Source organism: Neofelis nebulosa, chromosome 1, assembly GCF_028018385.1.
Source record: "Neofelis nebulosa isolate mNeoNeb1 chromosome 1, mNeoNeb1.pri, whole genome shotgun sequence".
NCBI lineage: Eukaryota > Metazoa > Chordata > Mammalia > Carnivora > Felidae > Neofelis > Neofelis nebulosa.
This window is the reverse complement of record NC_080782.1, coordinates 108,452,978-108,478,185: the sequence shown is the minus strand read 5'-3', so window position 1 is coordinate 108,478,185 and position 25,208 is coordinate 108,452,978. Positions and strand designations below refer to the sequence as shown.

General features: G+C 38.0%; 1 protein-coding gene across 3 annotated transcripts in view; it reads left to right on the top strand.

Moving 5' to 3' along the window:
- The window catches only part of RNF180 (ring finger protein 180), a 207,369-nt gene extending 204,407 nt beyond the window's left edge, over nt 1–2,962 (top strand). For all 3 annotated transcript variants that reach the window (XM_058731426.1, XM_058731442.1, XM_058731433.1), the window contains one exon: nt 1,963–2,962. In XM_058731426.1, the coding sequence (XP_058587409.1) occupies nt 1,963–2,162 (200 nt within the window). In that variant the 3' untranslated portion in view covers nt 2,163–2,962. The remainder of the gene's footprint in view (nt 1–1,962) is intronic.
- Nucleotides 2,963–25,208: the final 22,246 nt, after the last annotated feature.

Here is a 25,208-nt window from a genome sequence, read left to right as displayed (position 1 = left end):
CCACCAGCCACCCCAGAGGAATCTCAAGTCCAGGAGCCTGTACTGTCAATGGGTGGCCTGTGCCATACATATCTGTGAGCTTTCGGGGTCCCTGGCTTGGTTCCCTGGTGGAACTTTGCTGGATAGTGGGTTGTTGGTAGTTGCGTTTGAGGCTGAGGCCCCAGGGGCTTTGATCTACAAGGATATCTTCACCCAGCTGTACAAACACCAGGCTGCCACAAAATGATCCTGTCACCCTCTCATCACCTTGACCTGAGAATTAGGAACCAGGATCCACCTGTCTACAAGACATTCTCCTGGCGCTCGTAGGGTGTTGCAGTCTTAGTGATGTTCAACCTCAGGCACTGCCTGGCAACTGCCTTCAATGGAGGGACCAAAAAAAATCCACAAAATAAACACATAACAATGCAAATGACCATTTGGCCTGATCAGCTAAAATTGGGACTCAGCATTTGGACCATCTTGGGCCGTTTATGCTTTCCCAAAATGCTCTGCATTTAGGACCCCACCCCCGAAAGAAGGTCTAATGCACTCTGTGTCAAGTCCCCCTGCACACATGTTTCCTTATGCTGTAAGGTAGCTCTCAAACAATGCCAGCTGAAAACTGAAATTGAAGAGCCACCAACTGCCTGGGAAATATCCCATGGTGTTTCCATTAGATGGTCCCTTTATTTATACAGATGATGTTTTCTTTAGCTAAAGCCAGTGGTTTTTCTGGAACCGAAACACATAAGCACTGACAAACACATAGTCACATACAAACACGCTCACACCTACCATTATTAAATGCTAATTGACTGTATTTAATTCCTGGTATAATTAGTCCCTTTACCAAACACTTTTGTTTAGATCCAGTTGTCTTCTTATAGTGCAAATAGTTCACTTTCAGAGCCCTGGGAGGCAAAAGGATATAGTAGGGGATTTTTGGTCTGTTTGTATTTTTTTGTATGTTTGATGGTTGGTTAGTTTTATAATTTGCTAGCACTTGGAGTTGACTAAAATAACTGGTTGCATTTTTCATCCAGTCTTCCTTTCAACCACTGATGTGACTTTAACCGTATAAGGAGGTTATATTTTTAAAATACCTTTTAATGAGATGTAAAATGGTACCTCCTGTTTCCGTTGTTTTCATTTATATGATTTTCTTTATGGAATCCCATGTTATCGGAATTGTCTTTTCCTTCTCCCGTGTTCTTAAGCAGTGCTTTCATTTTAGAGCTCACGTCTTTCTTGACGTACCCTGCAAAGAGCAGTCAAGAGCATGAAAACCCAGCTAGAGCCAATCAATACACAAAGTAATGGAATCTAACAAAGAACCAACTATTTTCTATAAGTGAAAAGTAGGGAGGCCTCACTCACTCTCAGACTGGGAATAGAATCACGTCCACTGCACAAGTACCTGGTAGCATCTCGATTTAGCCCAGACGTTCCACATTCACGTCTCCCATGTATGAGACATTTTTCTCATAGAATTTTGCTCAAATAACAATGAACTTCTTACGGTAAAAGATCAAAGGTTAAGTTAGTGACCAGAAGTTACAGAGAGCACTTGTGAAAATAAAACCTGAACAAGTTTAAACTTAGAAAATGCTCTCATGTGAAAAAAAATTAAAAATCTGTGAGGATCAAAGGTAATCGAGTTATTAGATGGTGTAGATGAGACATTGGGAGACCCGAAGTGATCAAATAACTTGCCCAAGAAAGTGACAGAACAAGGCTTGTCTCCTGACTCCAAATCCCATACTCTGCTAATTTTACTGTTCCTGCCCTAAAAACCCTCAACTAGAAGAGACTTCTCATAGTTCTTATCATTGGCGGGGGCCGGGCAGCAGGTGGGGGGGAAATGTCAGGAATACAACCTACCACTCAATGGAATCAAGATACCCTCTGTTCATGGTAGCTTCCTTTCTGAGCATTTGTCTGAATTCAGTGAGCGTTAAGATGTGTTCATACATCTTCTAGGTTTCCACAGACGTGCAGCCCCAGTTACAAGGAGGCAGTTCCCACATGGTGCACATAGAATGGATTATCTGCACTTTGAGGATGACAGCCGCGGATGGTGGTTTGACATGGATATGGTGATCATCTATATTTATTCAGTGAACTGGGTCATTGGATTCATTGTTTTTTGCTTTCTTTGCTATTTTTTCTTTCCATTTTAGGAATTTTCATACTTTACTACAGTTGAACAATCACAAATGATGTAGATAACAATTAAACATTTTTAAAATGAGATTTTATAATGTTGCATTGTATAAATTGTTGGTGTTTATAGAAAGTCTGAGAACAATGGACTTATTTATTAATGTTTTTCATGTAACAAACTAAGGTTTATTCAGGAACTAGTCTGTCTAGCACTTAGCAGTGATGCACTGTTGATTTCCTAGTTCCTCTTGGTTTAGGATTTATGGGCTCTAATTTTACAATACCAGTTTTATGCTTAATTGTAAAGACTGAGGTTTCCCCTCCTTGTAAAAATACAAAACAAAATTATAATCTGGGTAGATAGTATCTTTATTGACAAAATATTTAGCCAATCGCCACTTATTCTTAGTCAAATTATGTGCATTAAAGATAAGTTATATTTCCTGGGAACTAATCTAGCAGGGTATACTCAGTTTTGGTTTCCAATTATCTCTGCTTATTTCCCGTTCTGTTATCAGGAAAGCTGGCTGTTTTTTTACATAGACCTAATAATAGCTAGCATTAGTACAACATGTTTTATTATTATAAGAACAGAATAGTAAATGCAAAAAATCTGAGACTGATCCCCACCAATAGAAAGAGAAATATATTAACTTTCCGAATTGCAGGATTACTCATTTGAGGATATAAAAAATTTACCAATTTTCAGTAGTCTAAAAGAGCAGTGCATGTCCAAAATGTATCTAATTTAGTAATTTAATGCAGAGATTGTCAAATATACTGTAAATGTGCAATAAAAAGTGGCTTTTAAATTTTTTTTCATTGTTTAAGGTGATTTAATATCTGGAATAAGGAACTGCTGTTAATAGGCTTATGACATATACGAAGAAAACCTGGCATTTCTTTTTATTGTTACGGTATTCTACCATAAGCCTTGGAATTAGTTTTTCCCTTAATTAAAAAAAAAAAAAAAAAAAAAAAAAAGAAATCTGAACTATCCCAGTATAGGAAACAATTAGGGCAAGCATCTCAGTTTCAAAAATGAGAAAACTAAAGCACAAAGAAATAAGCTTCCTTATTTCAGTCACTCACGTGGTCTTTGTGTAGCCTATGAGAACACAGGAACCACTCATCCAGCATTCCTACGCTATGTCATCACATTTCTGATCATGCAATACGCATATTTTACACAAGGTAAGTGAACCTGTCATGGCACTTAAAAAATAATATAACCATCCAAACTGTGGCTGACAAGGCTTCCAGAGTTCTAGTGTCTAGGGAAAGTCCAAATTTGGCCTAATTATACTGACTGTATTTGAGTAAAAACAGCTATCTGATGGTATGTGATGTTCTGGGAAATAGGATAGAATGATACAGTGAAAGAAAACAACAATGTACATAAGACATTATCAAATTTAGAAAGCAGTAAACTACATACAGTTTAGAACCATCAATTTTTTGCTCATGTATTAAAATATGTAAGTAAGTTATGCTGTAGCCTAGTGACGTATAACTACTATCTTGGTAAAAGATGTCGTTGACAAAGCTCAGTATTACCTTACAGAAATAAAAATCGGTATTTATAATCACTAATGTATTGCTCAAAGTGAAGGCAAATTAACAAAACACCTATGAGGGGGGCAGTATTTTAGTAAGTTTAAAATAAATTCCAGCCATTTTCCAAGCAACTCCTGGCCTACCATCCCTAGCAAATAAGCCTTCATTTCTCCTAAACTTAAAAGTTGATTCTAATTATATGTGAAGCAAAGTAGGTAGTGTAAAAGATACAGATTTATCAGAGGAACAGATTTGATTCCCAATATGTATTTATTCATTCAGTGATAATAAGTCTATAGATCTGTATCTACAAACCAAATACAAATAAAAATAACACCCTTAAAAATAATAAATACCCTTAAAGAAAAAAGAAACCGTAGTCTAGAGGAACACACTAAATGGACTGATTATATATGACTCTTATTAACTTGATCTGAGAATTACATCATTTGCCATATTAAAATTAAAAGTAAATTTAGAAAATTATAAATTGCTAATTTTACTTGAAGATATTTAAATTGTATGCAAATGGAGCTAAAAGCTGCCAAGTATTAAGAAGTGCAGTGCTCCCTACAGCTACAGTTTATTCGAAGCCAGATAAAAGCTGAGATGAAAAGAAACCATTTTCTGCCAGTACCTATCACACAGTAGCCACCAATAGATGATTAATAAATTTATAAATAAATACATGTATGAGCTTTAGAGTGACAACAAATTTTGTGTTCTTGTTTGGTGTCTTTCACAGTATCAATCACACAGAAACTCATTTTCCAATAAAGAACAAAGGGAAAGAAGAAAAATCCTAAAACTAATCAAGTACAACATTTGCCCTAATTAATATTATTTAATAGGTTTAATTTTCTGAGTTATGTCTCTCAACAATTTCTATTTCTACTGAGCTCAATTACTGTGAAGGTTAATTTTCAATACTCTCACACATGCGTTTAAAAAAATGGCCAAACCTAAGTTACATTTTTTAATTCAGCAGGTAATTTATTGCTTGATTAAAAAGGAAAAATTCACACGCCAAGATCAGTTCATTTTATACTCATTAGAAGAGAGGGGAATCTAAATTAGACAAAATGTAAAAGGAACAGAATTTGTTATACAAAGACCCTATCACTTTGAATCACCAAATTCAAGAATAGGGAAAAAAAAAAAAAAAAGAACCTAGTATTTCTCAGTCTGCTATACTACTAATACCTACTCTAGTATTAAAAGCTAAATATAGCAACAAAGCCAGTATCACTTTCGTTTCTGCCTTAGAATCTTGCTTCCAAGATACCTGGAATGGCATGACCAAAAAAAAAGCCAATTAATGAAATTATCACTTGAATGTCCTCTGTATGTTTAAATGAAAACAGGTTTTTTAAAACTTAATTTTTATCTGGGTCATTTGTTAAGGAATGCCTTAGAAAAGAGAATACTTTGATTACATGCAATGACAATTAGTCTTTGACTCTTCATAGAATTCTGCAGTTGAAGGCAGAGGACATTGTCATACAGCACAGTATTCCTTAGATTCTGAATATTTTATGTTCAACTTTCACTTTCTTGAAAAGTTTCTGATTTTCAGTAATTCTCAGTGTATGCACTCAGTAAGTTCTATCAGTGTATGCTTTTCTCCAGGATGCATTTATTTTCTTTTTTTGTTGAAGACAACACCTATAGTAAGAATTGCTTTTATACATTTCAGTTTTTACATAGATATTATGATGAACATCATTAAGAGGTACCTTTAGGCCATGGTATTAACATCCTATGAGAACAATATGTATCTATTTCAATGTGCATTTATCTTATAATCCTGCTTCTTTTACAGGGTCAGAAACTTTTGTTTAGGATCTCTCATATCATGCAATAGATATACTTTGAGAATTGTTGGTCTTATTTCAACACTTCTAAAATTAGTTTTTGGACCATTGTCACCAAGTTTATGTTTACTTCTCCTTATATACATAACTGTAAATAAATTAAGTGCTGTTAAGACAGAGTCCTCTTAGTTTTTTTCTTCCTCTTTCACATTTTTATAAGTCTAAACCTCATCCAAAGAATATCTAGTAAGTACAAAGACTGCTCAATAAAATGCATTTTTGTTACTGACAGCATAGGAAGAGATGATACTGCTCTTGAAAGAACCTGGAAAATATTTTAATTGCTTTACCTGCATCACCTTGTCTACCAACAAAACCATCAAGAGGAAAAGGCAAGTGAGGAAAAGATAACATATATTTATGAAACCACTCTTAGATACTTGGCTGGTCACATTACCCCATCTCCTCAATACTCTTTGAAAAGGATGATGTTAACCTTATATTATAGATGAGGATGAGAAGTAATGTGACCAAAGTCACACAAACTTAGAAGTGATTAATACTGCAAAAGGAGCACTGGGAATAAGAGATTATCTAAATCAAGAATGCAGGAATGAACTGCTTGCTCCTTGTCTATAACAATTTTCATTGCTTACACTAACGAAAAACTTGGTATCTGCAGGACACTATTCAATACTCAGTACTATATTTGATAAGAGCTTTCATCCTGTGTGCCAACTTAGATTGATTTATGGTGCTTACCTTTACTTAGAAGGATTCTGAGGTTACATCTTGGCACTGTGAGGAAAAGAGTGCTCTGAGCCACTGGCATTGTCCCTCGAATAGGGGGGAGGAAAGTGATGGGGAAGAATCGATCCAGGTCACGTATTTGGATAAGGAGGTAGAAAGGCATTTAGGTTTTAGAAGCAGGCCTTACCATTTGTTGAGGGAAAAATAAAAATGAAACTAAGTAACTATAATTAATAACATTATGATATATACTGTTATATGAAATATAATAGTAAACTACAGTCCTTTACTTTTCATTTTGCCTTAAAACAGAATAGGTACCTAGCTGTGAATTACATAGATTTTTAAAACATAATGGTGTAGTCACAATGTAATTTAATTTTCTCATACATAGAAATTTTAACCCATCATTAAAAAAAAATAGTATATAGAGGTGCCTGGGTGGCTCAGTCAGTTAAGCATCCATCTTTGGCTCAGGTCATGATCTCACAGTTCGTGAGTTCAAGCCCTACATCAGGCTCTGTGCTGACAGCTCAGATCATGGAGCCCGCTTCAGATTCTGTGTCAAACCTCTCTCTCCCCCTCCCCCACTTGCATTCTCTCTCTCTCTCTCTCTCTCTCTCAAAAATAAATAAATGCTGAAATATCAAAATATATATTTTTTAAAGTATACAGTCCTGACTCACAAGTTCTGAAGAACTAAATAGATGCTGCTGGTAATGTCTATTCTGAGCCCAATATCTAAAGGTAAGAAGTAGAGTGTAACAATCAACCTAGGCCAAAAGTCAACCTCAACATTACTTCTTAAACCTTCATATACCTACATTAAATCTTGATAAAGTACGTATTTTTCAGGTGTGGATTAGGCTTGAGTTTCTGCATTGCTGATAAGCTGCCAGGAAGTACAGATCCGCCATGAGCCACACTTAGAAAAACAAGGAACTTAAAAAAATGCAAATGAAAAGGTAATGAATCTTGCGTTTCTGTCATCTAAAAAGTGTTCCCAAAAGATAAATTTCTCACTGTTTTGGCATTTGAGAATTATACTATACCAGTCATCTGATAATATGGGAATTATAAGGAATTGTGCTGTAAATAATTTTATATAAATACTGGATAAGCTTCTGAAATTACTTGGTGGGTTTTTAAGTCGAGGCAGCAATATGTCAGTAGTTTATTTAAAATCCACAAATCAAACTTTTCTCCTTTTTTTAGAAAAAAATCTTTCTCCTCTTTTCCCTATTTTCTCCCATTACCCCCTCTTTGACCTTCATATCTTTATCTAGAATCCACTTGAATAGAACAAATGTGAGATTATCCTTATAACTAATAATAGCATATCTGGAGATATAAAATATACTGTTACATTTCTTCTTACCTCAAATTCTTACTATTCATTATAATTGCAAGAATCAAGAGAACTCATTATCATCCTGGGTTCCACGACTAAAATTTACTTAACCTTTCTTTCCTCATTTTCATCACCTGTAAAACTATGCTGAATAAAACAGGCCTTCACAGGATTCCTCTGGGACAAAATTCAGTTCACGAGAAAATTAGGAAACAAATCTAAAAGTTCTTTGAGAAACAGTTTATGCAAAGACCAATTACTTAGAAATAGGCAAGTTATTTAACCAATCTAATTTTGTTTCATTTATAAAAAATAAAAAGAAAAAACATATTATGGATTAAGAGATAATGCTAGTGAAAGCAAGCGCTCAGTAAATGTGTCTTTCCCTTATTTAAAAACTTTCCCTTTTCCTTATTTAAAAACTTAACTTTGAGGGGCGCCTGGGTGGCTCAGTCGGTTGAGCATCCGACTTCGGCTCAGGTCATGATCTCACAGTCTGTGAGTTCGAGCCCCACATCGGGCTCTGTGCTGATGGCTCAGAGCCTGGAGCCTGCTTCCGATTCTGTGTCTCCCTCTCTCTCTGCCCCTTCCCTGCTCATGCTCTGTCTCTCTCTCTCTCAAAAATAAATAAAAACATTAAGAAAAAAAATTTTTTTTAATAAAAATAAAAATAAAAACTTAACTTTGAAAAAGGCCATAGTCAAGTTTTTCTTTCTTACAGGATATTAGTAAAGTACAAATGCCTTATTGCTGTTCATGCACAATCTTTTTTTCAAAGATTTTTTTTTAATTTTTAAGTGATCTCTACACCCAATGTGGAGCTCGAACTCACAACCCCGAGATCAAGAGTTGCGTGCTCTACTGACTGAGCCAGCCAGGTGCCCCACAACTATAGTACTTAATTGCCACGAACTGAAGCTAACATTCCCTTAAGCTGACAGTCACAGAACATAGTATAGAAAAAAATGAGTCATTAAGTGGGCCCTTAGGCAAAACTGAATTCTAAATCAAGTTTTCTAGCCACTGGAATGTAGGGCTGTTTCTCCTCCTTCATGGGCCCTACTTTGTTTGAACCAAAGACTTAGTAGCATCATGGCACATGGCCACACCAAGAAAAGTATTTTACTGAGAACCTAAAGCAATTAGGCTAAATATTTATCATTTTGGCATTTGTTTCTTAACACCGAAAATGATACCACTGATATCTACCTATAAAATTTGAATCACTGTGCCACTTCTTGTAGCATTTTATAAAAGTACTTTATTACCATAAACTCAATCCTCAAATAGTGCTCTTGTTCATTTTTTGCACCTTTTAGATACAGCAAGCCATTCCATACCAATTCAGAGGAAAGGGGGTCTCATTTTACTTACAGTTTTGTGTAACAGTACTATAAACTTAATAATCCAGCTAGTAAATTGTAACATTTACTCAGAGTACATCACTGAGCTGTATCTCTGGTCATAAACCTGAGAATACCATGCCAAAGTATCCTTAATATCAAACAACCCTTACTACATTTATTTCAAAAATATTTTCATTATTTTATTTAAAAAATTTTTTAATGTTTATTTATTTTTGGGAGAGAGACAGAGTGTGAGCAGGGGAGGAGCAGAGAGAGGGAGACACAGGATCTGAGGTAGGCTCCAGGCTCTGAGCTGTCAGCACAGAGCCTGACGCGGGTCTTGAACCCATGGACAGTGAGATCATGACCTGAGCTGAAGTCGGATGCCCAACCAACCGACCAAGCCACCCAGGTGCTCCTTTAATTATTTTATTTTAGAGAGGGCAAGCAGGAGATAGGGGCAGAGGGAAAGGGAGAGAGAGAATCTTACGTAGGCTCCAAGCTCTGTGCAAAGCCCCACATGGGCTCAGTGTCACAACCCTGGGATCATGACCTGAGCCAAAATCCTTAGACTCTCAACTGACTGAGCCACGCAGGCACCTCTCAAAAAGATTTTATACATACATGGGAAAGACAATAAAAGATTTATAGACTAATATATAATTTTTGATTATAATTAAACTATTTCTACGCATAAGGCTATTCTTGATGTAATAATAAGGTCAATTTTTAATATTTCGTATTCAGTTCAAAGCTTATGTTTTATAGGCACTAAATATTTTACAACATATTCTACAGTGTTTTCGTTTCCTAACATAGTACCAATCTTGAACTAAGAACAAGTTGTTTTCACAAAATCTTCGAAGTTTATTTTTCTTGGAAATTTGAATAGGAAAAAAAAAGAATTGTAGTACTATTTCAATTCCCATGTTAGTCCACAAAATCTCATATAAACCTATATGAGGTACGAGAGGTACGGCACTCATATGGCTTGTCAACTCCAGCTAACCACCACCACAGCATGCGTTTTCCTCAGTGTGGCTCTAGACGCCTGGAAAGTATTTATACAACATCAACGCCTGCCCAAGTTGTGATAAGGTGGTGGATAAGGAAAGGAAAACCCTCCTTGTAGCCACCAGCACATAAAAAGCTTATCTATATAATATGTAAAAATAAGGAGAAGAGACTGAGATTAGTGCTGTCAAAGAGATGTATAATGCGAGCCCTCTGTAATTGTAAATATTCTAACAGCCACACATAAAAGTGAAAAGAAACATTAATTCGAATGCGCTTAATCTAATTACATTCAACATGGTATCATTTTAACATATAATAGATAAAAAATAATGAGAGACTTACAGTGTTTTTGGTATCAAGTCTTCAAATCCAGTGTTAGTTCCAAATAGCACATCTCAATTCAGACTAGCCTCATTTCAAGTGCTCAGCGGGCACGTGTGACTAAGAGGTGGCCGCTGTATTGGACAGCAGAGGCTTTTATCAGTGCAGCAATCAAGGTCCAGTCAGGGAAGAAAAATCAAGATCTGAGTTGCATTATGGAATAAGGAACTTATCTAGGAATTAGACCTTACACAATTGTGGGAAGAGCCAGCGAAGTAGAGGTCTAAAAAGGAGAAATGAAAATCTGAGAAAAATCTTCCTAAAACATTAGAAAAAAAGAAGTATCTAGGAATTGAGGTAGCTAAGCCAATCCAGCCTTTAAAGTGGGCCCACAAATTCCTGTGCAGGGATTTCTTTGAAGAAAAGGTGCTGAGCCTGGAGCGCCTTCGTCGTCCAAGGACCAGCAGTCATGAAGAGCTGAAGGCAGATCAGGGGACGACAGGGCCAACTGGAACCTGCTGGCCCCTCTACATCAGCTTCCTGATGCCTCAGACCAGAAAGGTCTTCAGAGTGTAATGGCAAGCATTTTGCTTCTCCTTTTCAAATCTCGTGAACATTTCTCTTTTTGAGGCGCCTGGGTGGCTCAGTCAGTTAAGCATGCGACTTTGGCTCATGTCATGATCTCACAGGTCCTGAGTTCAAGCCCTGAGTGGGGCTCCGTGCTGACAGCTCAGAGTCTGGAGCCTGCCTTGGATTCTGTGTGTCTGTCTCTCTCTCTCTCTCTCTCTCTCTCTCTCTTTCTTTCTCTCTTTCTCTCTCCCCCTCTCCCCTTCTCCCCCTCTCCCCCATCCCTCTCTCTCAAAAATAAATAAACATTAAAAAAAAATTTCTCTTGGCCAACTATACCTGGAACCATATAGGAAAGGAAATTCTGGGAAAGGTATTTTGAACTTGGCTAAACAGGAGTAGTACAAAACCGCTAGAGCAGAAACATACAGAAAAGGGCCTTTGGGCAACATAGTTGCAGCCAAGTTGACACAGTAAAAAGCACCACAGTGATCTAGGTCCAACTGATGACAGAGTCAGCTCTAAACTGAAAATCACAGGCTCCCCAAACGTTTGTGTAGGTGATTCTACATAGCAGGAGAAACTAATGTCTGTTCGATGATAAATACATGCCAGCTACTACCAAGCTGTTTCACAACAACCCTAGAAGACTTCTACTACAACATCCGTTGTACAGAAAAGACAACTAGAGCTAAAAGAGGTTCGGCAACTTTTCTAAAGTCACACAGCTACCAAGTGTAATGGCCAAAAGCCGAACCTAGACAGGACTATTTCTTGAGGCTGTCTTCTTTTCCCTACAGGTAAGAAGTCCAGTTCCTAATGTAGGGACTTTAACAGTAACAAAATTAAACAATTCACAGGCATTCCTCCTCAGTGAAATTTTGAGAGGTCCAGCATTTTGTAGCATGTCAAGATACCCCTTCTAGTGTTGAGCGGTACTAGAACATGGGAAGGTTCTTCAACAAGTCCATGCTGCCATGCAAACTGCTCTGTCATTTGAGCTGTTTGATTCAGCACATCCAAAGGTGTTTGGTCACTAGCAGATGGGATGCAGTCAAACTTCTGGCAAATGTAAATGGATAAATCCCAGAACAGACCATTAGGAGTTTGCATGAAAGCGACACCATCCCCGTGGGTAACTATTCTCCTTTTGAGAAACAGCTTTCGGGCCTTGTGCGTGACTGAGCGTTTGACCACGGTCCACCAAGTTGCCATGATCCCCGAGCTACCCATTACGAACTGGGTGTTGTCTGGTCCATCAAGCCATAAGGTTAGGTGTACACAGCCAGCAGCATTTCATTATCAAATGGAAGTGATAGACACAAAGTTGGGCTTGAGGAAGCCCTGAAGGCCCACACGACTTCCATGAGGAAGGAGACCAAATGACCGTGGTCATTATTCCTGCTCTATTATCCCCACCCTCTCAGCCCTATAACTATGTCTTCCTGTCTAAGAGCAGACAACTGAGGAAGGAAAGACTCGGGGCTGATTTACAAAGCGTTCTGAGTGATTTGCAGGTACCAAAGGTGGACAGCTAGAACTACAGCCTTACTTTGGTCATCCCTGAAAGGCAATGGGAAAAGGAAATTCTCCCAGTGTGCTCAACTTCAAGCAGTGCACTAGGCTGTTTATTTTTCCTGTAAGAAGGTACAAGTCAATCCTGATTAATTGGCTCTAATATGAGATTGTTTGTATAAATATTACCAAATATTGTTGTTTTATCTCGGCCTTACCCTATCATCATCTAACGTAAGATGTGTTCATAATAGCTAACTTTGTATCACAAGATGCACTGATGATAATTAATCTCCATATTTAAATTACAAAGGAGTAGAGGAACGTCCCCCAATGATTTTCTATCCTGTTCTGGAAAGACCTGGCATATTTGCGGTGATATATGAAATAGCTGACCACGTTAAGCAGTATGGCTTAATGAGATGATTTACCAAAACGACAAGGGCAAACTGTGATGGCTTTGTGGGATATCATCATGGCTAGGCCAAATTACAACCCCCCAAATTCTCTTTCTCCAATGCACAGTTAGCCTGGTAAAGGATTATACGTCCTTTTAGGGGAAGACTGGGAGAAAGGTTAACAGTATATATTTTTGGCATTGTAGCAGGGTATGGGGGTCTGGGTCTGTAATCAGCTCAAATCTGGAATTTATAGAAGGCAGTGACTCTGTGTTTTGGTGATCTAAGTCAGACTTCTGTTCAGTAGACCTAGGACACCTCTATTTATACATCTCAATTAAGAATTTAATACATGGACATTGAGGAGGGTACCTGTTGGGATGAGCACTGGGTGTTGTATGGAAACCAATTTGCCAATAAATTTCATATTAAAAAAAAAAAGAATTTAGTAGACTGGCCATCGATTTCTGTTCTGGAGACATCATAATAAATAATAATAGACAAACCCATAAGTCTCTCTAAGTTAGACTATTCTGATTGCCGTTCTGATTCCTGTTCATTATGCTAACCCCTGATATCCCAGTGTCCCATTACCTCCACTGTGTAGTGATCCTAATTCAATGGCAGTGGTTTCCTCTGCTATTTCTCACTTACCGAGAAGAGAGACCACAGAATTTTTTAAAGAGGCTGAGGTCCCTCCATGATTTTTTTTTCATAGCTACTGTACAAGGTGTGTCCTTCCATGGCTGGAGAGCAGGTCTTACAGAATAAATATACTGCAATATTACAATCTCCTTAAGCCTTTGGATACCTTCCTCTACAACATAATAAAGCATTTTGACTTCATTTAATGTGGGTCACACTTTGGGTCCAGCCAACTGACCAACCAATCAACAATTTAGAACCCTTCTAAACTCTTTCAGCTGAAACACTGAGTCCAGAATCCCTGATTAGGGAGCCTATGTCAATAAAGTGAGCATGATCTAACTTTACATCCCTTCCACCTTGATGGCACTATCCATCCTTACATACACCCTCTACATTATACCTCTTCCTGAGTCACAAATAGCACCTCATCTTTTGAGAGTTGCTGTGATTTGAATCTAGCTATAGATCTAGAAATAAAAAGGGGTATTAAGTCGTAGGTCCTGAGGAGGGTCAGGAGTGCCTTGTAGGCAACTACCTCAGGTGAAGCCATTCCAGGCTCTTCAAGTAAGCGGGGGAAATCTTCCTGTGTTTGAGTTCTCCTGAGAAACATACCAATAGGATAACTGTAAGGATTATTATAAGGAATTGGCTCATGTGATTATGGGGGCTGGCAAGGTCTAAATTTGTACAGCCCTTGTCCCAGTGTGAGCCCCAAGTCCAGAGGCTGCTGTAGCACCAGGAAGAGCCAATGTCCAGTTCGAGTCTGAAGGCCAGCAGGCTGCTGAAGAAACATGAAGAGGTGATATCCAAGTTTGCAGGCTGTCAGGAGGGAGAATTCTCTAACCCAGAGGAGGGTCAGCCTTTTGATCTATTCAGGCCTTCACTGGACTGGACAAGGCCCACCCACGTTATAAAGGACAATCTGCTTTACTCATTATACTGAGTATAATATATATAATATACTGAAATCTATATTAAATCTATATATCTATATATAATATACTGAATATATAATATACTGAAATATATATATATATATATATATTATATATAATATACTGAAATCTTCATCTCACCCAAAAACACCCTTACAGAAACACCTAGAATACTGTTTGATCAAATATCCAAGAAGCCCGTGGCCCAGTCAAATTGACACACAGAATGAACCATCACACTTCCCTCGGGCAGAGGCAGGAGAGCTGCTACTGTTGGCAAAGATGATTCTGTTTTATCCGGGAGGTTTAGATCCTTAGCTTTACCAGAATCGACCTATACGTTCTCACTCCAGTTTGGAGGAACCCGTTCCTTCACAATCAGAAACCAACATTTCAAATAGATGGCTGGGAATTCAATCACCAGGTGGACACTCTGGCTTTAGTTTTCAGAGAACCCCTACAGCTATGGCTGTACAGTTCCAGACTAGGACTTCTTTGAGGGTAGTTACAGACGTTTTCAGGTCATTCATTCAGAGTTTGAGCTAGGAATTTAAAGCCCCAAGCTCATCTTTTTCATTGTACCGTTTCTTCTGGGCAGGTAGGAGTAGTTACCCAACTCCATTATACACCTCATTTTGACAAAAATGTTCTAGGGGAGGTCACACATAGGCACCCTGAGCCTCACCTTCTGCAGATACTCAGAGGTATCCAAACGTGATGATTTCGACAACTCTTTAAAATAAATTTTTTTTTAATGTTTATTCATTTTTGAAAGAGAGAGAGCACAAGCAGGGGTGGGGCAGAGCAGGGGCGGGTGGAGGACACAGAATCTGAAGCAGGCTCCAGGCTCTAAGCTGTCAGCACAGAGCCCGATACGGGGCTCGAACCCACAAACCTTGAGCTCATGACCTGAGCCGAAGTCAGATGCTTAACCGACTTAGCCCCCCAGGGACCCCTCAGCAGCGATTTAGCCACATCATACCATGGACAATCAATGCCCTTTTCACCACTGAAAAGGCTCAACAGTGCTTTTAAATTTTATCAGATTAAAGAAACAATCCCAAAAAAATCTGAACCTATTCAGAGAACTCATCCTTAAGCCTTAAGCTCTGTTCTCTTGGAACCACTACTGGTATCAAAATATATGACACCAGAAGTCTGCTAGAACCGATAGATGAATTTAGCAAAGTCTCAGGATACAAAATCAATGTACAGAAATCAGTTGCATTCTTATACACTACTAATGAAGCAAGAGAAAGACAAATAAAGAAACTGATCCCATTCACAATTGCACCAAGAAGCATAAAATACCTACGAATAAACCTAACCAAAGATGTAAAAGATCTGTATGCTGAAAACTATAGAAAGCTTATGAAGGAAATTGAAGAAGATATAAAGAAATGGAAAGACATTCCCTGCTCATGGATTGGAAGGATAAATATTGTCAAAATGTCAATACTAGTGAAAGCTATCTACACATTCCATGCAATCCCAATCAAAATTGCACCAGCATTCTTCTCAAAACTAGAACAAGCAATCCTAAAATTCATATGGAACCACAAAAGGCCCCGTTTAGCCAAAGTAATTTTGAAGAAGAAGACCAAAGCAGGAGGCATCACAATCCCAGACTTTAGCCTCTATTACAAAGCTGTAATCAAGACAGCATGGTATTGAAACAAAAACAGACACATAGACCAATGGAATAGAATACAGACCCCAGAACTGGACCCACAAATTTATGGCCAAATAATCTTTGACAAAGCAGGAAAGAACATCCAATGGAAAAAAGACAGTCTCTTTAACAAATGGTGCTGGGAGAACTGGACAGCAACATGCAGAAGGTTGAAACTAGACCACTTTCTCACACCATTCACAAAAATAAACTCAAAATGGATAAAGGACCTGAATGTGAGACAGGAAAACATCAAAACCCTAGAGAAGAAAGCAGGAAAAGACCTCTCTGACCTCAGCCGTAGCAATTTCTTACTTGACACATCCCCAAAGGCAAGGGAATTAAAAGCAGAAATGAATTACGGGGCCTTATGAAGATAAAAAGCTTCTGCACAGCAAAGGAAACAACCAACAAAACTAAAAGGCAACCAATGGAATGGGAAAAGTTATTTGCAAATGACATATCGGACAAAGGGCTAGTATCCAAAATCTATAAAGAGCTCACCAAACTCCACACCCGAAAAACAAATAACCCAGTGAAGAAATGGGCAGAAAACATGAATAAAGACTTCTCTAAAGAAGACATCTGGATGGCCAACAGGCACATGAAAAGATGCTCAACGTCGCTCCTCATCAGGGAAATACAAATCAAAACCACACTCAGATATCACCTCACGCCAGTCAGAGTGGCCAAAATGAACAAATCAGGAGACTATAGATGCTGGAGAGGATGCAGAGAAACGGGAACCCTCTTGCACTGTTGGTGGGAATGCAAATTGGTGCAGCCGCTCTGGAAAACAGTGTGGAGGTTCCTCAAAAAATTAAAAATAGACCTACCTTATGACCCAGCAATAGCACTGCTGGGAATTTACCCAAGAATACAGGAGTACTGATGCATAGGGGCACTTGTACCCCAATGTTTATAGCAGCACTCTCAACAATCGCCAAATTATGGAAAGAGCCTAAATGTCCATCAACTGATGAATGGATAAAGAAATTGTGGTTTATATACACAATGGAGTACTACGTGGCAATGAGAAAGAATGAAATATGGCCCTTTGTAGCAGCGTGGATGGAACTGGAGAGTGTTAATGCTAAGTGAAATAAGCCATACAGAGAAAGACAGATACCATATGGTTTCACTCTTATGTGGATCCTGAGAAACTTAAGAGAAACCCATTGGGGAGGGGAAGGAAAAAAAAAAAAAAGAGAGATTAGAGTGGGAGAGAGCCAAAGCATAAGAGACTCTTAAAAACTGAGAACAAACTGAGGGTTGATGGGGGTGGGAGGGAGGGGAGGGTAGGTGATGGGTATCAAGGAGGGCACCTTTTGGGATGAGCACTGGGTGTTGTATGGAAACCAATTTGACAATAAACTTCATATATTGAAAAAAAAAAAAAACGGAAAAAAAAAAATGTGTCAACATTCAACCAGACAAGCAAAACGAGTAGGAGATATCTAGCCATTCCTACATATGTATCTACGTATCTGTATGTATCCTATATATGTATATATACATAGAATACATATGTGTGTGTGTATATATACACAAGCACATAACAAGGAATTGTACAGTTTTAGGAACTGGTCAAGCAAACCCAGAGTCCGTTAGGGCAGGCAGTCAGAAATGCAAGATCACACAAGAAGACTGGCAATGCAAAGACACTGGTCAAAGCTCTTGACTACAGGTAGCTTCTATTTCTTTCTCCAGGAAAGGTCTATGCCGGAACTTTCAACTGATTAAGTCAGGCCCACCCAGGTAATATTCCTAATGACTGATTACAGACTTTATGTTTGTTAAATCTCTTTACAGCATTATTTAAAGTTTTATTGACTCATTAAGAGAACGTGTGTATATGCTAGGAATAGGTGATATTTCCCTTCCAACCTCCAACTCTTAGAAAGCAATACCTCTTATTCTTTACCCAGAAACCTACTGGAAAAAAAAAATTCTGGGAAATGTAGTTTAGTATAGCCAAACTGACATACCACAAAGCCATCACAAATAGTATGCTGAACTAACTGCCCTTCCACTAAATTTTATCTCTGGGCCATTTATATTAAATGACCAATGGTAAAATGAGGATAAACTCAAGATTACAGCATAACTGGTAATATAATGCTTCTCCAGTGCCATAAAAGTATTTAAATGCTGTACATAGGTGGTCTGTTTATCTACTGCTGGGCAACAAACTATCCCAAATTTTAATAAATAAATAATAAATAAATATTTTTGTTTGTTTTGAGAGAGACAGAGACAGAGTGTGAGTGGGGGAAGAGCAGACAGAGAGGGAGGCACAGAATCCGAAGCAGGCTCCATGCTCTGAGCCATCAGCACAGAACCCAACACAGGACTCAACCTCACAGACCATGAGATCATGACCTGAGCCGAAGTCAGACACTTAACCGACTGAGCCACCCAGGCGCGCCCCCCGCCCCAAATTTAATGTTTAAGAAAACAATCGTTTTATTATGTCTCACAATTTTGTGGATCAGGGGTTCAGGCAGGGCTCAGATGGAGGATACTTCTGTCCCCGTGGGGTCAACAGAAGTCAGCTGGTGATACCTGGCTGGCAGGAGACTTCCGGAGGGCCCAAGACAGCTCCACTCACTGGAGTCAGGAGGGACAGCTCCAAGGCGGGCGCAAATGAATTCGTCAGTGGCTCTCTAGCCTAGCGGTCTCAGGGCGGTCAGACATCCTACACGGGAGCTCCCAGCAACCAGAGGGAGTATTTATGAACCCAAGGCAGAAACTGCTAAGTGGCTCATCACCAGCTTGTCACCAGAAGTCCCAGAATGACATTTCTGCTGCTTCCTGTTGATCAAGAAGGTCACTACGACTGTCCAGATTCAAAGCAAGAGGAATTAGATTCTTGGTGGAACAAGTATTATTCTATCACTGTAGGAAATCATGGTGTAGGGATTTAAAAACGTGAAAATAATCCTTGGTAAAAGGATTATAAAATCAAAAAATGTGTCAACTGTGTCATCAATCTTGACTGCCTATGTCAGTAAAGAAAAGTATCGGGGCGCCTGGGTGGCGCAGTCGGTTAAGCGTCCGACTTCAGCCAGGTCACGATCTCGCGGTCCGTGAGTTCGAGCCCCGCGTCAGGCTCTGGGCTGATGGCTCAGAGCCTGGAGCCTGTTTCCGATTCTGTGTCTCCCTCTCTCTCTACCCCTCCCCCGTTCATGCTCTGTCTCTCTCTGTCCCAAAAATAAATAAAAAACATTAAAAAAAAATTTAAAAAAAAAAAGAAAAGTATCAAGGGGCTTAAGACTTAATATCATCAACACGATGTGTATCAGTGCTTTTCACACTTTTCACACATGGACTTGACTGTCCATGTGAATCACCGATGGATTAGGTGTTAAAATGTTAGAATGCAGGTCTGAGGGCCTGAAATTCTGTATTTCTAACAAGTTCTCATATGATCCAATGCTACTTGTCTACGAAAACATGATGACAGTTCTTACCACGGGCCAAATAAGCCCTTTTTTTTCTGTAGAGAGTAATATGGTATATATTCTAGGCTTTTGGGCTACATGTACAATCTGTCACATATTAAAAACAAAATGAATCCAAGAATCCTTTCCAACCCTGTCACTGGTTTTCAAATTTGCCTGCAGAGTAAAATCACTTGGAGAGTATCTTTCAAAATACTCATACCTAGGGGTGCCTGGGTGGCTCAGTCGGGTAAGCATCTGACTTTGGCTGAGGTCATGATCTCACAGCTCATGAGTTCAAGCCCTGTGTTGGGCTCTGTGCTGACAGCTCAGAGCCTGGAACTTTCTTTGGGTTCTGTGTCTCCATCTCTCTCTGCTCTTCCCCCACTCACACTTGGTCTCTCTCTCTCTCTCTCTCTCTCTCTCAAAAATGAATAAACATTAAAAAAAAATTTTAATTAAAAAAATACTTATACCTAGGTCTACCCCTGAATATTCTGATTTAATTGGTACAGGAATAGGAATTCTCAAAAGTTCCCTAGGTCAAATCGAAAATGTGGCGAAACTTGAGAACTAATCATCTTGTGTCACTTTCTATTCTGTACCCCCTTGTACCTTTTGGTCTTTAAATCTTTTTCAAGACACCTGAATGGCTTACTTAATACAGATCTTATTCACTTCAGCACAAAACCTGATTATCCAATTAAAGAAAAACAACTAAAAATAAATGTTTCTGTCAGCACACCCCTGGTCCCAATAGGGAGCCTGCCCCCTATGGATGTTACTTGTCAGGAAAGTAAAACTAAGTTGGATGCTGAATTGATGGCTGACAAAAAGTGATGAACAAGTAGGTTGCTAGGGGAGAAAAAAGTGAAATACAGAAAACTTGAGGTAAGTAAAGTGGCATATTCCAAGGCTATAAAAATTATCAACTACCATGAACCTCATCATGTCAAGATAATTAGGGAAAACCCAAAGTGGCTCAGCTAGTTGAGTTTCTGTTTTAAAGACTAAAGATCTATAATAAGCATGTCAATATATAAATGGCTTGAGAAGCTGGCTTAAAATATTCTTGCTTTTTAAACTCTCATATTTGTGTACTATATATTTTCATGGTTTATAAATGGTTTCCAAATAAAGTTATGTGTCCTTAATCAACTTTGTATAAATTAATATGCATTTAAATTAATAGATACTTTTTAAAGCATCGTACCTGCTACCTTTCTAAGCAAAAAACTTTAACTGTAAAAACCCTATTTTATTAACACAATCTGAAAAGCCATTTTACATTTGCCATGTTTCCCAGCTAAAATTATGTAATATATAAGGTTCAGAGTTAATATCAATAAATTATTAAAGAAAATGCTAAGCTAGAGTGTAACCAGGTAAGACTCCATTTTTCACTACATGCTACCTTTTGTCTTTATCCTTTCTGATACTCTTCTAGTTTTTTCTGTGCATTAGCTCTCTTTGGTTTTAAGCTCCTGGAATGCATTTCCCTCTACTCCTAAAACTTTCATATAAAATAGTACATATTCCCCAAGGGATACAGGAGTACTGATGCATAGGGGCACTTGTACCCCAATGTTTATAGCAGCACTCTCAACGATAGCCAAATTATGGAAAGAGCCTAAATGTCCATCAACTGATGAATGGATAAAGAAATTGTGGTTTATATACACAATGGAGTACTACGTGGCAATGAGAAAGAATGAAATATGGCCTTTTGTAGCAACGTGGATGGAACTGGAGAGTGTGATGCTAAGTGAAATAAGCCATACAGAGAAAGACAGATACCATATGGTTTCACTCTTATGTGGATCCTGAGAAACTTAACAGAAACCCATGGGGGAGGGGAAAGAAAAAAAAAAAGAGGCTAGAGTGGGAGAGAGCCAAAGCATAAGAGACTGTTAAAAACTGAGAACAAACTGAGGGTTGATGGGGGATGGGAAGGAGGGGAGAGTGGGTGATGGGTAGTGAGGAGGGCACCTTTTGGGATGAGCACTGGGTGTTGTATGGAAACCAATTTGACAATAAATTTCATATATTGAAAAAAAATAAAATAAAAGGTAATGTAAAAAAAAACAGAACAAACTGAGGGTTGATGGGGGGTGGGAGGGTGGGGAGGGGAGGTGATAGGTATTGAAGAGGGCATCTTTTGGGATGAGCCCTGGGTGTTGTATGGAAACCAATTTGACAATAAATTTCATATACTAAAAAATAAAAAAATTTAAAAAAAACAAAATAAATGAACATTAAAAAAAATAAAAATAAAATAAAAGTACATATTCACACAGTAAAACTGAATAATAACACCTAGTTACATATAAGGTCTCCTCACTCATGCATTCAACAAACAAAAACAATACATGCTGAGTCAGTACTTACTGAATAAATGCCCACTTGTTCTGTAAAAGATGTTCAATTCAAATTTGACCAGATCTAAATTCCACTTAAAATGCCAATCACATATCCTGAGGATTTCAGATTTTTATTACCTAGGGGTCTATATACTCCGCCTAATTTAAAAAAAGAGTTTGGGGTGTCTAGGTGACTCAGTCGGTTAAGCTTCCCACTCAAATTTCAGCTCAGGTCATGATCTCAGTTTGTGGGATTGAGCCCCACGTTGGGCTCTGTGCTGAACATGGAGCTTGCTTGGAATTCTCTCTCTCCCCCTCTGCCACCACCACCCCCCCACCACAATTTCTCTCATGCGCCAGCACCCTCTGTCTCTAAAATAAATTAAATAAACTTTTATAAACAAACAAATAAATAAATAAATAAAATAGAGTTCAGAAATCTACCTGGTATCTGATTATTCACATGAAAGCTAAAAATTAGTGCTGCAAAGTTTTATCCCCCTGTCTGTTTTCTGTCACCATGCATTCATCACAGATAATCAGTATATGCATAGCAGCACATGCATTTCAGCTTCCAAGGACTAAAAGCAGAGGGAGATTAAGTGAAAGGTGCACCACCTCTACCAGATAAAGCACCACTTAGGTTAACAATGCTACTATACATAGCTCATGGTCATTGCTATTCAATACTCCTAATCCAGACATTAATCAGGTGTGTCTTTTCCCTTCTACAAACTAGGAAAACAAACACATGACCTCCCTGGAGAAAAAAATGTCTCTTTCCTGTAACTATATATATGTGTATATATATGTACACATATGTGTATATATGTACTACGCATATATATGTGCATATGCACGTATATATGTACATACGTACATGTGTATATATGTATGTATATATGTATGTGCATGCGTGTGCACATATATGCGTACATATATGTACGTGCATATATGTGTGCGTGCATATATATGCTATACGTGCATATGTGTGTATGTATATGCATGTACAGCATATATATATATATATATACAACATATATATACAGCATGTATATATATATATACATACACATACAGCTTAAGGGTGAGAAAAAGCAGGAGGTACATTTTACTTTCATGAATTGTAAATTTAAATCAGAGAAGAAGTATATTTAGGAAGTGGTTATTTTATCAATTGAATTATAAACCATATGTAAATGTGGCACAATCTCATTTTATTTATTTTTTATTTTTTTAGTGTTTGTTTATTTTTGAGAGAGAGATACAGAGTATGATTGGGGAGGAGCAGAGAGAGAGAGAGAGGGAGACATAGAATCTGAAGCAGGCTCCATGCTCCAGGTTCTGAGCAGTCAGCCCAAAGCCCTGTACAGGGCTCGAACTCATGAACCACGATCTCATGACCTGAGGTGAAGTTGAATGCTTAACTGACTGAGCCACCCAGGCACCCCCAATCCCATTTTAAATTACTGCAAGGCGAATTTTTTGTCATGGTTTATTGATAAATTCTGCAATATTCCTTCCTTTCCTCTGGGAAGAAGAAAAACTGTTTTAAATGAAAAGATAATAACAGGTAAACAAACTGCAATAAAAAATATATATTGTCCATTTCATTCAGATGAAAAACTCAGATCTTCTAAAACTATAGTATTTAATATCCCATTGCTATACCTTATAGATTCATCATCAAATTTACTAGAAAAAGACTTACTATTGTAAGGATCAGTGTTATATATATTCATCTATTTTTTTCCTATTCTGAATCAAGTCAGATTGATAAATGAGGGTGAAAATAAAGCAGCAATGGGAGGAAAAGAACATACATATCACATCTAGACAGAAAAAGTAAGCAAAGAAAGACAAAGAGGAAAAAGGGTATCAGTAAGTACTGTGAAAAGGTGAGCATGGAACCATAATCTGCAAACATTATGTAATGCATATCCTTAAATCACAAACAACATGTTTATGAATGTAGATGTATTGTTTTCTGCATAACACACTGAAGAGTTACATGACTTGATAAGAATCAAATGAAAGAAGAACTTTTAGAACAACATCCCCAGAATTAAAATTAATTCTAGAACAATACAAAATAACCAAAATTATATAATATACTTAACAATGCTAAAATTTTGTCAGATTTATTGGAGCAATGACAACAAAACATATGATCTATATAGTATTGAAATCAGAATCAGTACTTTTACATCCATTATCACTAATAATGAGAAAAATTCTGACGCATTGTTTTCTTGCAGTTCTAAGTTGGTGCAAATGTTGTTTTATGTCCTGAGAAATATGGCAAGTTTGTCCTTCTTTGCGGGATACTTGTAATTACTGCTGCTGGTCTATCTGATTTTTCCCCAAAAGCTGTAATTCCAGTAAAACTGGGTAAAATACATGATGTCTCCAAAGTAAATTCTCCAAAGTAAAATTAAACCTCAAATTTATTATGATCAATGATTGAAATTCAGATCAATCATACAATTTAAACAGAATTTTCTGAGTAGTCATTCTCCACAGTCAGGTATAAAATCATGAATAAAAAAATTATCAATAGACATTTACTAAGTTCAAATATAATCAAAAGTATATTAATTCTTGGGGTGCCTGGGTGGCTCAGTTGGTTAAGCGTCTGACTTCAGCTCAGGTCATGATCTCACAGTTTGTGGGTTTGAGCCCCACATCGGATCTGTGCTGACAGCTCAGAGCCTGGAGCCTGCTCCAGATTCTATGCCTCTCTCTCTCTCTCTCTGCTCCTCCCCTGCTTGAACTCTGTCTCTCCCTCTCTCAAAAATAAATAAACATTTAAAAAAAATATTTTTAAGTATATTAATTCTTGGTTTAAAAGATGGTGCAGGGGCGCCTGGGTGGCTCAGTCGGTTGAGCGTCCGACTCCAGCTCAGGTCACAATCTCACGGTTCTTGAGTTCGAGCCCCGCGTCAGGCTCTGGGCTGATAGCTCAGAGCCTGGAGTCTGCTTCCAATTCTGTGTCTCCCTCTCTCTCTGCCCCTCCCCCATTCATGCTCTGTCTCTGTGTCAAAAATAAATAAACATTAAAAAAAATTTTTTTTAAATAAAAAAATATAAGATGGTGCATTTCACTTTCAAAATTATAAGTTTACAACTTTCACAAACTGAGTGTATCATAGGATCGCAATTATTTTATCAAACCACCAGTGATAAAACCCATATGAATTTAGTCCAATGTTGTTAAATCATTGCTAAGTAACTTTTTTAAATAAATAAAACTTTAAACCAAACAAAATGAGATCTGTATGCCAAAGTACAGTGTTTATTAGGTAAGAAAAGGCAAGATGTTTTATAGGACACTTACTAAGCTAATTAGAATGGCTTCTACACAATAGA